This window comes from Egretta garzetta, unplaced genomic scaffold (assembly GCF_000687185.1).
Source record: "Egretta garzetta isolate BGI_Z169 unplaced genomic scaffold, ASM68718v1 scaffold361, whole genome shotgun sequence".
NCBI lineage: Eukaryota > Metazoa > Chordata > Aves > Pelecaniformes > Ardeidae > Egretta > Egretta garzetta.
The window spans coordinates 128815-144509 of NW_009258688.1; the positions used below are offsets into that span (position 1 = coordinate 128815).

The 15695-nt window shown below is 44.0% G+C and overlaps 1 protein-coding gene across 1 annotated transcript in view; it reads left to right on the forward strand.

Moving 5' to 3' along the window:
* Nucleotides 1-24: 24 nt before the first annotated feature.
* The window catches only part of PRIMA1 (proline rich membrane anchor 1), a 51001-nt gene continuing 35330 nt past the window's right edge, over nucleotides 25-15695 (forward strand). The window contains exons 1-2 of the mRNA XM_009648986.1: nucleotides 25-138; nucleotides 5967-6123. Of these exons, the coding sequence (XP_009647281.1) occupies nucleotides 25-138; nucleotides 5967-6123 (271 nt within the window). The remainder of the gene's footprint in view (nucleotides 139-5966; nucleotides 6124-15695) is intronic.

Sequence of the window (15695 nt, forward strand, 5' to 3'; positions counted from 1 at the left end):
GGTGCGGTCTGTCGGAGCCGGGGGATGTGGCTGACTTTCTTCGGCGCGCCGGGGGCTTGTAAGGGCATTTTTGCTGTAGGTGGCGAGATGCACAGAAGGAAGCAGCGCGCGGAGCGAAGCTCCGGCAGCCTCATTTCGGTCATGTTTTGCCGTGGGTTTTCCATGTTGATTGCGAATTGAGGATTCTCTGGGGAAAGGGCTGAATCAGCTTTTGCCAACTCCGACGCTGTGGTGTGGCGTGACCTTGATTGTAATGTGGGGTGGCCAGCAAGATGGACTGGGAGACATGAGTATAGGGTGAGGGAGAGTGCCTATCCAGTTCCGAGAATCAGAATGGCAGCAAAGCTCGACTTATATGCGTCATTTCGATATTTTAAAGTTTATTTATAATATCTGTCTTCAGAGGAGTGATTGATGAGCCAGCCAAGTGCTGTTCAAGAACAGAACAATTACAGTTTCTTTCTTGGAGAAAACACAGCGGAGACTCCACGTCTTTTACTCCCTGTTCTAAACTTAGTGACTTCCAAGAGATTAAGAGAGATGGGGTTTGTTTTAGCATCTTGTCTCTTGCCCTGAATGACAAAGAGGATTTGTATTCCTTACAGATTTACATGAACAGGAATGCAACAAAACCAACCTTCTTTAAACCAATGCCCCCCGTCGTAAAAATCTCTGCCAGCTCTACCTTCCTGCTGTCCTGCTCAAGTATTCAGGTAGCTAAGCTTGAGTTAAAACTGTAACTGGATTTTTAAGGGAAGCGCAATTGTGTAAAAAGAGATGCCTTCTGCAACCTCTCCTGTAATCAGTCAGTCAAGCAGACAAAAAAAAACTTGCATAAACATCTTTCTGGCAAACTACTCAGACTATCTAAGCTGCTCTTTCAAAAATAATTACATTTATAAAAATTGAAACGGGCTCTGAGAAATGCAGAAGCCAAGGGGCCCAGCCTTTCCTTGCAATAATTTGGAAGTTTTGTTGTCTTCTTCATCAACTGCACTTGTGCTATTGCCTGCGGTTCTGTGGAAGGGCAATCAATAAATCTGCTCATACTCGAGCTTTTTTTCCAGCTCTCCCAAAATTAGGATGTATCTAAGGCTCCCATCAGCAGGTACCAACAGGAAGGGCAGGTGTGGAGGCACTCACCGATGTGCCGGCCTTCCTGTGACCGAAACTCCCTCATGTTTTAATCCCTCCCATAACTCCCTTCCCTAGTTGAGTCGTACTCCTGGCTCTTATCTTCAAAGTCTCGCAAGCCCTACTCTCCTCAACTAGTTCAGTAATGTCCCATCATGTCGGTCCCCTGCCCCTGCTCCATCTACAGCAGCCATCGTGTTTTCTCATGTCTCTTCACCCATTCGTCCGTGCGATGACTTATGTGTGGCATGGCCTTCCCTCCCACATCTTTGCATTCCCTCCTCAGGCCCTGCCTTGAGGCACTTAAGAGAATCAGTCAGATGCTAATCAGAGGAGAAGCATTTATCTTACTAAAAAAAAACCAAAACCAAACCAAAACCCACAATCTTTTCTTATTAGCGTCGCAGCCAGCACTGTGACAAGAAGGAAGGGACGATTCTGTCTGAGGCTTTTGACATAATTAAAAAAAAGAGCAGTAAGTGTCATGATAAATAGCAGGGTCACGTTTTTTCAGGTTTCATAAACATGGATCTGGATTAACTCTGATGTGAATTATGCAGAGCCGTCCTGGGATTTACGCAGCGGTGTTGAGATCTCATCTCTGTAGACTGCTTCCAAGAGACAAAGCTCTTGCCACATCAGCAGGCTTTTAGAGGTCTCTGTGCCTTTTCAGTCAACTGCACTTTTCTTTTCAAGCTTTCCTCCTTTTACCTGATTTAAAAAGTCACAAGAGGGCCACCCTCTGGGGACTGTATTAATCCTCTTTTCCCATCCCACTCCATAGAGCATGCTTATGGACTGCTGCAACCCCATGGGACTCTACTGAAATAGTAAACAGCTCTGACCACATGCAGATTTATTCTTCCACTGTATGCAAAGCAGGACTAGGACCACTGTTTCTGAAGGAAATCTCGGATTAAAAAGAAATACGTCACAGGCACGAACTTCAACAGAAAGACTGCAAAAGGAAACCACCAGTTACCACTTTGTTTGCTTTTCCCTGGACATTTGTGGATCAGATTTTCATTGCCATGAATATTTAAAAACATTTGTCCTTTTTGCAAAGCACGTTCATATCAGATGCACAAATCCATAAAGCCAACACTATGTATTTTCAGAGCAGGGGAAAAAATGCAACATACATGTCCAAACTGGCCAGCTGCTGAGTGTGTTAAGAAAGCCTCATGGCAAACGAGCATCCAAGTTTTAGATGAGCCAAGGAGACACCTCCAACACCTGGAGGAATGGTTGGAAGGTGCAGAAGTAACAACTAGGGATCAAACCCCGTGTGGTCCATCTCTGGAGATGACCCCTTGCCAAAGCAACCTCTGCTCTGAACTGCCTGGCAGCTCAGTGTGTGTCTGGTTAGTCATTACCTGCAAAGGGCTTCCAAAGCCACTTTGGGGCCGTGGTAGTTCCGGCAGAACAACCAACCAGTAAAGTTTGAGGCTGGACTCAAATTAGCAGACCTGGCCGAGAAAGATCAGGCTCTTCCAACATGCCTTTTTTCTCCTGCCATCTCCTGTAAAGGCAGCTTACCTTGAATTGCAGACAGTAAGAAAGAAACATGGGGTAATTTATTTCATCATCCTTTGCCAGAGCAAGATTGTTCCCTAAATCATATTTTCTAGTGATTTGTTCTGCTTACCTTTACAAGACACAAGTAATAGCCTTCATTCCTTTCATAAGAAGACTAATAGACATCAACAGTGGGATTATTTTTTTTTCTTGAAAAGGAGCCAAATGCATTTTCTTTTTTCTTAATTCTATCTTGCTACTGTTAGTTAATCTTCTTGCAGCAGTCCTTGACTATTTCTCTCCTCCTCGAGGCCCTCAACCTCAATTCAGGTCTTTCATTTTCCTGCCAGATTTCAGCCAACTTATGATATCTTTGTGATTTTAAACTGACCCTCTAAGACAAACCCCGGGCAAGGTAATATCTGTGTTCCTACAGGTATCTTCTAACAACCAGACATTTTACTGAGTGACAAGAGAAGGTAAATAAAGAGGGGATAAAGCCCACGCTTTTGAATGTCAGTTCTTTCCCAACCATTTAAAAAGATCGTGGGGAATTTTGCGAAAGGTTCAGACTAAGGTATTGTGAGACAAAGCAATTTTTTTTCTTTTTATTTTAAAAATACAGAGGACCAGGGATTGGCTGGGCATACATAAGGTTAATCTTGTCTGCAAAGTAATGGAGAAAAATATCCACTAGTTTCTGAGGACACTCTATTACCAGCCTAAGGTAGGAGAGCCTCCAGGGATTTAAAAGCAGTCAATAGTTCTAAAAAAAGACAGAGCAAGCCTTTGGTTCTGGTTGATATTAAGTTAGAGCAATAAGTCAATGTAGCTTTTCCATACCAGCACCGTCTTCAGACTTAGGCACACAAAGCTGCTTCTGGTCTGCAAATGAAGTGGCTGCAAGTCTGCTCAATGTTACTCTTCCTTGTCTCTGTCTTCACCCATTGCACCGGCTCCTGTGAGACTGTAGGGAGCCACAGGATTCAGCAACCGGGGAGCTAGGTACGGGATGGTAATTGTAGCTAGGAGTTAAATAGTTGCTTCCTAATCAGCTGCTGGGGTCAGTGGAGAGCGGTTGCCATGCCTCCTCTGTCAGCACAGTAAATGTCACAGCAGTACAACCAGGAGCTACACCAGGTGTGCCAATGCCACCGTGTGGGGCGGGTGCTCTTCCTATGGGGCTCCTCTCGGGAGAGTCCCTAACACCCCAACCCAGCGTGTGAAGAGCGTTGGAAGAGCTGAAATGGCATGGAGGATATTCTGCTGCCTGTGATCACTTACTTGAAAAATAAATAAGCCTGCTTAGCAGACAGATTTATTACCAGCCATGAGGGATTACGAAGCCGAGTCACTTTGATTCATTAGAGCATTCAGAGAGTTTGTGTAAGTTCCTGGAAGCTGTCTGGGATGGTCTTTAACCATCCTCTTCCCGTTACCTGATGGTGAAGGGAAAAGTTGGAAAGCACTTGTGCTGAATTTGTTTTTCCCTATGTTTGGTAATAGATTTTGACAAGCTGTTTAAAGAACTGAGCCTTCTGACTTGTGCTGTGCCAAGCCGTGCTTCCAACTCTGCTACACATAGCCTCTTCTATTCTTTCTTTCCTCTCTATAATATTTAATCAACAAAGCCCTTCCTCCATTTCCCTGAGGCCAGAGTAATGCATCTTTCTGCGTTTAGAAACCTCCTACGCATGTGAACATGTCCTTTGTGCAGTGATGTTGTTTTAATTAGCCACGTCTCTCTTTTTGGCCAGAAATACATGAAATTACTGTGTACAGCTTTCCTGCAGCCAAGAGGCAGCACAGCACCCTTGGTGCCCAGCTGCGGGTGGTGGGATAGGCTCTCTGGTGGGGCTGGGGGGCTAGGGTTGAAAGGGGAGAGGAGACAGATTGCATGCCTGGAGCTGGCAGGGGAAGGGAAGCAAAACTTGGGCAGAAGAGAGGAGGGGAGAGAAGGCAACCCCGGGTGACCTGGGGATAGGCAGGGAGGCAGAAGAGGCCTGCCTGAAACAGGTCAGAAAGCATGGCATGAGACATCCTCTTTGTAATGACCAACATGTCGTGGAAAAGAGCTAATGAAGGAAGATGATGTTAGGCCAAAACCATTAGGACAATAAACTGCCCAAGACCAAACTGTGCAAGGCAACAGTTGAGTGCTAGCGTAACTATCCTCGGCTTCAGCAAGACACAAGTCTGTCCCAGGTGGTCTCCTAATCCTACATTCAAAGTGCTTGTTAGGTAACGTGCTTATTCATCTTTTAGGCTTTGCTCCTTAAAAGTTGTATCCGGTATTTCCGTCTGAGTATCAGTCCATTCAAAAAGAACTGGGTTAGAGACCTCTGAAGTTAACACCTCTCGGAAGCTCCTGTGATGTTCAGCAAATTTCCTTTTCATTAGGGACTTACTCCTCTGAATTTTGTAGCATTAGATTAGGAACTTTACTGATTATTCCTTAAATCCCTATTCATGTAAATATTACTGATGGTAAGAAACATATGCTGTTAATAAATGGTCCTTGTCATGACTAGGTCAAGCTATTGAATATATTGTATACCAGTACTGGCTAAATCATTGCCCGTGGCCAAGTGATGCCTACACTTGGGTGCTGCCAATGCCTACATTTGTGTTCCACGGTGCCTCATCTTCAGCTTTATTACTAGCCAACGCTGCATGTCACAGAGGCTACAAGTCACAGTTTCTGGCATTTCCATTTTGACGGTATCATTGCTGTGGTCTGCAGATGAGTAAAATGTGGGCTCCCTCTCTACTTTGTGGGAAGTGAAACGCTCCATGAAATGCTCTGAACATCAAAGCAAGGCTGGCAAAGCAGAGGAGAGATCTCCTCTGGCTTTCAGTTCTGCCATAAGGAAAATGAACATAATCCTGAACCTAACTGTCTTGTAATTTTTATTAGCTTTCTTTGGCTTGCAGCGATGACCCTGTGAATAATGCATGCTGCTAGATGGCTTTCCTAAGGAAAGAAGGCTTACGCAATCATATTGTCTGCCACTGCCCGCCTTCTCAGCCCATAATAACTCAGAATCCAGCCGGCCAATTTCAACCAAATTTGACAGAGTGAAAGAGGTTTTGAAGATATTGTGTTAAGTAAAAAAAAAAAAAAAAACCAAAACCAAAAAAAACACCAAACATGCAGGGAAGACACCTCCTTGCAGTGGCCTTAGTGAGGAACATGAGCTCAGTTCTCACTACAGGTCTGAGGTGCTTCTTGGGTACTCAAGTCCAAGAAGCGCATTCATGGAAAATCAGTTCTCACTATTCTGCTTCTCATGTAATGACTTGTTTCTTCACAGATCACTCAGGCTCAGGGTGAGCCCCAGAAGTCGTGCTCCAAGCCTGTAGCAGAGAAAGTCACAGAGAGCTGCCAGCAAATTTGCCAGTGCAGGCCACCTCCACCATTACCACCGCCTCCTCCACCTCCACCACCCCCGAGGCTGCTAGTTGTGCCGAGTAAGTAGCCGCTGGTACGGTTGTGGTGCACTGAGGGAGGGTGAAGTGACGGAGACTCCTGGACAGAGGGAAGGAGAAAGGGTGTGGGAGAGGGCACAGCTAGCTCATTTGTCATTTTCCATTTAGCAAATGGAGGAAAAAATGTTCTCGGTAGAGATGGAGATCTGTTTTCTGATCAATGAATAATGCTTGGCTTTTGGAGGAAAGCCAGAGAAATTCCCTCCTTTCATTGTATTATATATGATTCCCTAGCTTTAAATGGTTCCCTAATGCCCTAGCCCTGGGAAACGCCTTCCTACGGAGACCCAGCGCTGTGCTTCCCCTTGAGTTACATCACCTCCTGTTTTGCTGGGTGTACAGCTTGGAGGTCTGGGTGCCCCAAGGCAAACTGATATGCAAGCAGGCAAAAATTCAAACATTCTGCCTAGACCATCCTTCAGGTTTGGCTATAATCAAGACACCAGAGCCCTACTGGTTTACCACAGCAGTAAGTCAGGCTCACTGGTTTTAAATTGCTTACAGCTGTAGCAGAAGTCAGAGGTATGGCAAGAGTCAATGGCAAGTGAGCAGTTTTCCCACTAATGCACATACAGGCTAAGACTCTTCTATTTCTCTTCATACAAATCAGTGCTCCAAAGCCTTATCCAGCCCATCCAAGCTCTTCCTACTTTCCAGCCATGCATCCCCATGTCCGGCACACCTTGTGCCTGCAGTTCCTGCTGGCTAGCTCTGCCAGCTTCCTTCCACATCAGTATTCCCGTGATCCCTGATGCACAGATCCTTTCTGGAGAGGGATAGCTGTGTTGGTGGTCCCTGGAGAGGCAGTCCCTTTGCAGTGGGATGGAGCTCACTGGGGCTGGCTGGGTGCAGGGACATGGGCTGGACCCTGCGCAGACACTTAGAGGTCCCAGGTGTTTGGTATTCCAGCAAATCTCCTTAATGCTTCTACATTTTCACAAATTTGTCTTTCCCTAAAAGGCTGCCTATTAATTCGTCTCCCTGCTTAGATACCCTGGGAACAGCGTTGCAAATATATCTATTACCCTTCCCAGTGCTTCCCCCAAGGGAAAAGAAATCATTAGATAGCATCATTTGGCTGTTTGTCTTTATCAGTGCCATCCCCAGATGTGCAGAAGGCACGAAGAAGGCTTCTGCACAGCTTTTAGCCAGGCAGAGGACAGGCAGAATTTTGCAGTGTGTTTTCTGCCAGAAGCAGGCTTCGTATTTGTGCCACACTGCAGAAATTTAAGGCAAAGGCAGGAAAAAAACAACAGCAAAACATTTGGGAAAGGAAGTACAAAGCTTGGAAAGCAGAGATGAAGGTTTTTTATAGCAGGAAAAAAAAATCTCTTCCAGTGTTCAGGAAAATGTCATGGACAGTAATATTGAAAATTCCCTTGACTTTTAGCTCACGGTCAGAAAATAAAGTACTTTGCCACTCTGTTTTCTTGTACCTGCGGTACCCTGTTGCCCTGAGGGAGCTGCTCTTCCCCACACGAGATGTGGCAGAGCAGTTTCGGTGCAGGGACCAGCCCTGCTGCTCAGCTGTGCCGGGAGGAGGGCACGGCTGCCAGGCTGCTCCCCCTCCCTGCGCTGCCGGCAGGCAGCTGGGCCGGGTCCCTGGATTTGTCTCCTGTGAAGTGGGAAGGAAATCGTCCCAGAAAAAAAGAAGTCTGTTGCACATTGCGAAAAGAGGAAAGAGAAATCAAATGGGCCTGCAACTGGGATAGCCTGATGCTTACTCAGGCTGGATTGCCAGGTGCTAACCCAGTTCTAAAAATGAGCTATATAAATCCAGATGACTAATATTTAAACAAGTTATTTCATTTCAAATGCAATAAAAAAAATAGATTACATATTCCTTTCACCAGTAAGCTTTAGAGTAGCAATCAAGTGCCTCATCTTGAAAGATGCTTTCATTATTATCAGCTGTCTAGGCACTGTGATTTAGCCCACGTGTACGACGATCCCCATCCTTGTGAGAGTGAGCAAGCCTCGTGGTTAAATATTGATGTTATAGACACTGCTTTTAAACAGCATTCAGAGGAGAGGGCAGTAAAGGGACAAGACAAGCTATTATTAAGTTGTTGATGCTAGACTTGCACTTTGCCCTTTTTAAGCGATTAAAGTTAAGGACTGGGAAGACCTCTGCAAAAAAGCAGCAGCACAGGAGCTGCAAATTTTTTACCTTTACGAGGTACAGTGTCTGCGCCATGAGGCACTTCATCAGGCACTTGCCAAGATGCTGGCATTGCTCTCGGAGCTTTGTGAGCTACAAATGGCTACAGCCTGCCAGGCACTGTCCTTAAAAGTTCTTTTTGCCATCAAACTGAACGTTTTTGGAGGTTTAGATCATCTCTACATCCTTCTAAAACAGCTACTGTGTCCTCTCTCTCAGTCCCACCTGAATGTTTTGCAAACCCTCCTTGGATGTACAGGATGGCGCTGGGTAACTGTGAGCAGAGGAATCACTCCCTAAAAGGTTTTTGTTGTGCTTGAGGACAACTGAGGGCTTTCAGGAACACTTACGGTGCATTTAGTGTCTCTTCAGACATTCTGACATTGACAGGTTGATCCAGTGACAAATCTTTAGCTCTGTTTCCTGCAGATAGATTTATACAAAATCTGTTAAATTCTGTGAATGCCAGAATCCACGTATAATAACTGGTAAATGTGTTTACTCTGAGGGACAATAAGCTAATTCCCTTCACAGAAAATGGGTAGAATCACCCATAACTTTACAGTCAGCCTAAATACATGAGCGGTGGTAGAAACACCAACTCCCTGGGCTTTAGGAGACGCCTCACAGTTGCAGTTGTGTATTTACAACAGGAATGTGTGGGGTGTGTTTCAGCGCACCCTGAGGAGGCATATCATTCATTCAACAGTACAAATATGGGAAGTAAAATTAGATCATGTGGCCCATATATTTCCAAAGACGGAGCACAAAATTATGGACTGGTGAATTCAGAGAATGCCTCCGCCACCAGAACTCCAGGCTCCAGGGAAGAAAACATAGAGTGCTTTTGTGCTTCTTCAGCCAGGACCCCAGGCCTCCTTTTCCCACATTTCTAACTCCTTCACACAGACCGCTGGCGTTTCCGATGCCCCTTCCAACCTCTCTCCTTGCCTTCACTGCATCCGTTCTGCAGCTGTCATGGGATGTGCCCTCATGGCAGCATATCCATGTGCCTCTTCCTCGCTAAGCGGAGGACTCTTGGTCTGCCTCAGTGAATCCGTCTGCTTTACAGAACCTAGATGAAGGCTAGGATCAGCCACCCCGGTCCCTGTGGATGCTGGTTCTCTCAATATCGCTAGTTCAGCTTTGTCTCTTCCTGTAAAGTGGGACACATGAAGCGTTTCAGTTTTGAGTTTCCTGAGCTTCATTCCAGATGCAGTTTGTTGGCGTCCCACTGAGATACTGCTGTCTTGTTCAGTATAGATGTGTACTTTACTGAGGGCCTTCAAGGAGAGGGGCTCCAGCCCATGTTAGAAGTAACTAGGATGGTGGTGACTGTGTGACAAAGTGGTGGGGGCTGTCAGGAGACATGGTTGCTGAGCCAGTTGCGATTTCTCCAGATGGTCTGGCATATTGATGTTTCTGCAGTAACTCCTTATGCAAGCAGCAGCCTGTTCTTTAACCCATGCCTAGGAAACTGCTCACTGATGAAGTGAAGGGAAAGCTCATGAGGCTCTGAGGAGCCTAAGGCCAACTAAGCTTAGATGCTGACAGCAAAGAAAGGAGGAACTTTCAATGAAGTTGAGTGTGTTCCCTGGATGTGGCTGTAATGACCTGCAGGAGATAGAGATGCTCAGAACCTGGCCTTTAATTAGCTGTTTCTTCCCCCCAACTTCCCCCATCTGCTTTCCTCCTTGTTCCTGGATTTCAGCCAGGACTAAGGCAAGGTAGATGGAGTACTTGTTTAGGCAGCATTTCTAACCCAGCTTCACAGACCCATGAGATTAAGCTAGTTCAAATGATGTTGACCCTTCAGAATCTAAAAGACTGCTGTTGTCAACCCTTAAATAAATACTTTGCGAGCACGCAGCGTTCTCCAGGGGCATTGCAAAGAAGAAAGGACTTTATTTGGAAGTAGAAGCTAGGCTTTCAAAACAGGAAAGGGTTAAAGCTAGACATACACCACAGTCAGTATCGGTTTTAACCTGTGTAAGGTTTGAGGAAAAAACATTTCAGAAGTGACTTCTTCAAAATGGTACAAGGAAGAGAAAGGATGTTCAGTGTGAACTCCTCACTTGCTGGTTAGCAACATTTGCTGTCTCTGCCCTACCCATCTCCCACATTGGGTGAGTAGTCCAAGGTACTGCCGTCCCCTCTCTGGATGATGGAAGTGCCCAGTCAAGCATTTCTTCAGTCAAAATTTAGAGGTGAAAACTTAAATAAAAGCTTTTATCTCCGATCATTACAAGCTGTATTAGTACAGTGGAGTCTGGATACGTGAACCAACCTCTGACTCATTGGACGCTTGCCCAAAGGTACCCAGTGAGGTCTTCACAGCTCCTGACCTCAGTGAAAGTTTGCCCTGAGCTATCAGTTGAGATAAAGCACAATCAAGTCAGTGCAAAGCCAAAGTGAATGACATCACTGCAGAGCACTATAATCTCCAGGCTGTAATTGTATGATTTTGTTTTTCAAGGTGAAATCTTTATCTTTGGAGCTAGTGCATCTAATTAACTAATTCTTTGGGCTGGTGAAAATGCCAAGATAAAAATGACCAACTGCAGGAAGGGTGCAACTTTTTGGCAACTATATGAGCACAGATGTATAGCTTAATTTCAGAAAGTGTGCAGGGTCCCTTCAGTGCAAGTAGGAAAGCTAAGGACATTCAGATCTTTTAGGACGGATAGTCACAATGTGTGTATATAGGCAGGAATCTGAAGTACAGGAACAGTCTGGAACTTCTTAAACTTTGAGTAGGTTTTAAAGCAAATAAAATTTGCAGATTTGGCTTGGTGACTGTTAACAACATAGCCTTTCACAGCAGGAACTTGCTATAGAAATAAACAGCGTATGGCTCTGGGACATAAAACAATAAGAAATGGTTTTTCCTTAGGCTTTTCTATGATCTTAATCCTCGTGGTAGAATGGACAGGGTGACCCAGTGTGGATCCAGAGAATGAGTTTGAGCCTCGTGCTGAGCTCTGTCTCCAGATGGCCATTCAAGAAGGAGAGCTGAGCATGGTCCTCATGCTCACCGCATCACTTCTTGCACTATGTGGGTACAGATGTTGATGTGCTTGCCTACACAATACCAAAAGGACTTTTGTCCTTGGCAGAGGTCTATGACTGTCATTGCAAACTGAACTGAAGTCTTCTGGAGGCCACCACATATTTTAAAACATGAGGTGCCAAAGAATTTGCTGTGGGCAGACTAGTGTAGCTGCTGCAATATGGGTTGAGCATCTCAGAGAGCTCTGACTTTAAGTTTCCCTTTGGGTAGGCTTTTTGTCTCGTGCATGCTTTGCACCTTTCCAAATAGCTGCCACAAATGCAGGTCTGACCCTGAGGGCTCAGCTGGCAGGATCAGCCTTTACCTACCACCCTTCTGCCAGAAGGACTGGTTCTGAATAGTTTTGAGATATTTGGGCTCACTTGAGGAGTCTTGGATTAACTTCTCCCAAGTGCTGAAGCCCAAAGGAATTGTTAGCAAACAGATGGGGGTGGTTTTATTTTATAATATGGGGAAGATGTTTTCCTCCATACTTCGTACAATGTATCAACTATCAAAACTGAACAGTATTGGAAGAGAACTACAGTAGCACCAAAATGGCAAGGGGCACATTGTCTCCTACACAAAGACATTTATGGTAATGACAGCTACTGTGAACAAATATTGTTTTACCACAACTCTGGTCTAGACAGTGATTTTTTTTTAAATGCAAGCAGAATGCCAAAACAGGGAAGCCCTTTCAGTTTTGGTAACACAGCTGTCATACTGTGAATTGCAGTCTTGGGTGAGAACATTGTTTGTCACTTACAAGGTAAAACCAAAATTCTTCTCCCACATGCACTTTCATTTCACTGGAGGATTGTGATGCTAAGAACTGGCAGGAGGATTTTGAAGCTTTCAAACCTAAATTGAAATCCAGTCCCGCAGCCTGGAGTCATGGGTGATGGCACATGCGGAGTCTAGTCTAGGTCCCCATCCCGTTGTTTTCACATCACAGACGCTACCTTCACAGTTAGCACAGGGAACATTTAGCATCCAAGATGGGATTTAGGCAGAATTCACCCCCCTAAATCAGAAATGCAATGATTAGATTTCCTGCCTCAAACTGCAGGCACCTCTGATTTTATCACTAAAGACATAAAGAGTTCAAAATCCTAATATATTTTGCATTTAGCACAGTTATTTCTGGTGTAGGAATAAAAGTTACAAGACCTCACTTCCCAGTCAAAATGAGAAAATTAATTAGGGTGAGGAGATTTCTTGAGCAGCAATCAAATACAAAGTTTGAAATAGTTTGGACACTGGGATGTTATATTAAGCCTGACGAGCTGGATTAGTGACTAGAAAGCAGCTAAGACTGGAAAGGTTCACGCTAATACTTTCATGATAGGATTTTGCCATCGCTTGTGCACCTAACATCTCCTCATATTGGGCTGTTGTACACTCTCTGTCTATCTTCGTAAAACACTGGTTAGATCAGAGTGTCAATCACAGCTTCCATTGCTTTCCCAGTTCAGAGTTTTTCACCACAATAAATCCTGAAATGTTTTGTCAAGTCTAATTTTTATTTAGGCAAGTGATGAATCTTCCCCCTTCTCTGGGACCTTGCAGATTTGTTTTGAATTTTTCATGCAGTAATAAATCCATATTATGGAAAAATCCACTCTCTTGAAAATGCACTCGTTCATACATTTTGAAGTATTTAAAAGTAAGAGCCTCAGGCCAGATTTTGCAGAGCAGGAATCAGTGGGAGTTCTGTTATCTATAGATTAAAAGCATTGTCTCGTTTTGAAAAAAGAAGCATCAGATATTAAACTGATTCTGCAGTAGAACAGTCCTTTCTACTCAGAGATGCATACTCCAACAGCAATTCTTTTTTTTTTTTTTTTTTTTTTTTTTTTTTAAAGCACAAGGAGTTGGCTAAGCTGAAGGCATTAATTCCCTATGTGGCTGGCAGCCCATTTGTACGTGCCTACCATTTCACTGATTAAGAAGATCACAAATCTTCAGTGAAGTTACTGATGAGTCAGAGGCTGCTGATGTACAAGTAATTGTAGGTTCCCCTGCCCCTGGCAGAAGGAGTCGTGTCTCAGCTGGACAAGTCAGAAGTAAACTGTTAATTGGCACAAGCTGTTCTAGCGGGGAGGGCAAGACCTGGGCAAAGCAGATGCACAGAAATGTGTGATCTTGTAAAGGTTTTGTGCATTGTCCTTGTTGTAAACATCATATAAAGGTGTTGCACTGCCTGTGTATTTGCAACTTACAGGTAATTTTTAAGTCAATGTAGCAGATCAACATAGGAAGCAGCAGTCTGGACATTTGGGTTAATATAGTGCAAACATAGGTTAATAACTGGTGCCACTGCCAAAAACTGTCTTGATAAGTGTGCATGTTAATTTAATGCTTCCACTAGTAAATCATATTGCATTTTAACCACGTATATATAGTAGCAAATTGTGAATTTCTAATTGTTACTAAAATGAATCGCTTTATGATTTTGAAGTCTTTTAAATGGAGCTGATATTTCATCAGTTCATTGGTTAGAAATATTTTACACAAGTATCTGTTCCTTGACAAATGCTGCTGTTAAACTGGACTTTTCCCAGGAGCACTGCTGCTAGATGTGGTGCTTAGGGCCATGGTTTAGTGGTAGATTGGCAGTGTTAGGTTAATGGTTGGACCTGATGATCTTAAAGGTCTTTTCCAACCTGAACGATTCTACGATTCTATGACTTTTACAAACGGAGCAGATACTATTGAATCATCCCTGGACGTTCTCCTTTCCTTTTGGAAGCAGTGCGTAATCTTGTTTCATAACCATGGTCAAAGGCAATGACTATCAGCGGAGCAAAGGGAGGGTTTGGTTTAGCCCTTGGTTTGATTTGGCAAGCTGCAGGTGCTCTACCTCAGCCTTACGTGGCATCGTTCTGCAGCGCTCGCTGCCTACTGCTGTAGGCTTCAGTAGGGAGTGATAGTGAGCAGCATCTCTGCGAAAGCTCCCCTACCTGTGTGGGTCCAGACTTCTGTGTAAAGCCTGAGGAAAGTGCAGCTAGCAACCAGTAACCAATTTGCTTGCTTTTGTGACTGTAAGGTAGCCTGTGCCTTGTCTTTCAGCTTTCGGAGAGTTACAAATGTACTCTGAGTGGTGATTGAGGACTTTTTATTGGGCATTTGGCACAGTGAAACGACTTGATTTGTTGATGTGATGTAATTGCCATTTTAAGTATTCCATATTTTATGGACACTGCGTGTAAATTTATCAGTTGATAAATGTAATTTTATTTTTATTAGGATTAAATTTACCCCTGGTTTGGAAGGCATTTCACATTTCAGTTCCGTTTTACTCTGGGTGGGTCATCAATTTTATTTCCCTTAAGTTGAACCTGAATATAATTTGGAAAAAGAGCTTCAGTGCACTAGGTATAGGAATTATTAATTGGTCTCCTCAGGGACATTTTTCAGTGATAGCTGTAGCCCTTACTTCCAGCAATAACTGAGCCATTGAAGTGATACGAGGAATAAACTGTGTAATATCAAAGCGGAGGATTATGGTTATATAGATGGTATACACTAACAGAAGTATCTGCTACATACTCAGACGGCTGTTCCCTAAAACTCAGGCACACAACTTGCAATATGACTTTCTTTGTACAGTGAACTCTTTAAAGCCATCTGCACTTACCAACCTAAAATACATGTCTATTTATAGTCACTCTCTCCATATAGTATCTGAATATCCACAGGCAAACCGTTAATTTTTCAGAGATGGACATAAACCGGTGCCTTAGAAACTGCTGCTCCTAACACATTAGGAAAATATTCCAAGTATTTGCAACTCTTCCACAATCTGTGTTAGGAAATTCAGTCTGCAGTTGGCTGAAGCTGTTTTTATATCTGCCTTCCCTGAAGGGGAACTAATTTTGAGAAAGTTTCAGCTCCAAGCTGTGAGGCTTGTCCAACCTGTGCTTCTATCTGGAGGTTCCTGAGCTCTTTAAAAAGCCACTAAAGGATCTAAGAGATAATATCTTAATCATACCAGCAGCACTGAATTTTACTTACACTTCATAGCCCATGACTTCGATGGGACCACTCATGTGAATACTGCGCAGCCTGAAGAAGTTGTGCAGCTGGACTTTAATTTGATCTATATTTAGAACATTATACCAAGAAAATTTGTCATCTTTCTGTGGGATTAAATCTGCCAACCCTGAGGTATCTTATTAATCATTCTCTGGCAAAAGAGTGGTCATCGATGTTGGAGCTTAGACTTCCTAAATCATATTTCAGCTGTTTGAATTTCAGTCTATATCATCCCTCCTTTGAAGGCCTGTTAGCTGCAAGAACTGAAAGATGGATAAGCTTTCAGAAGACTTTATGGTGATA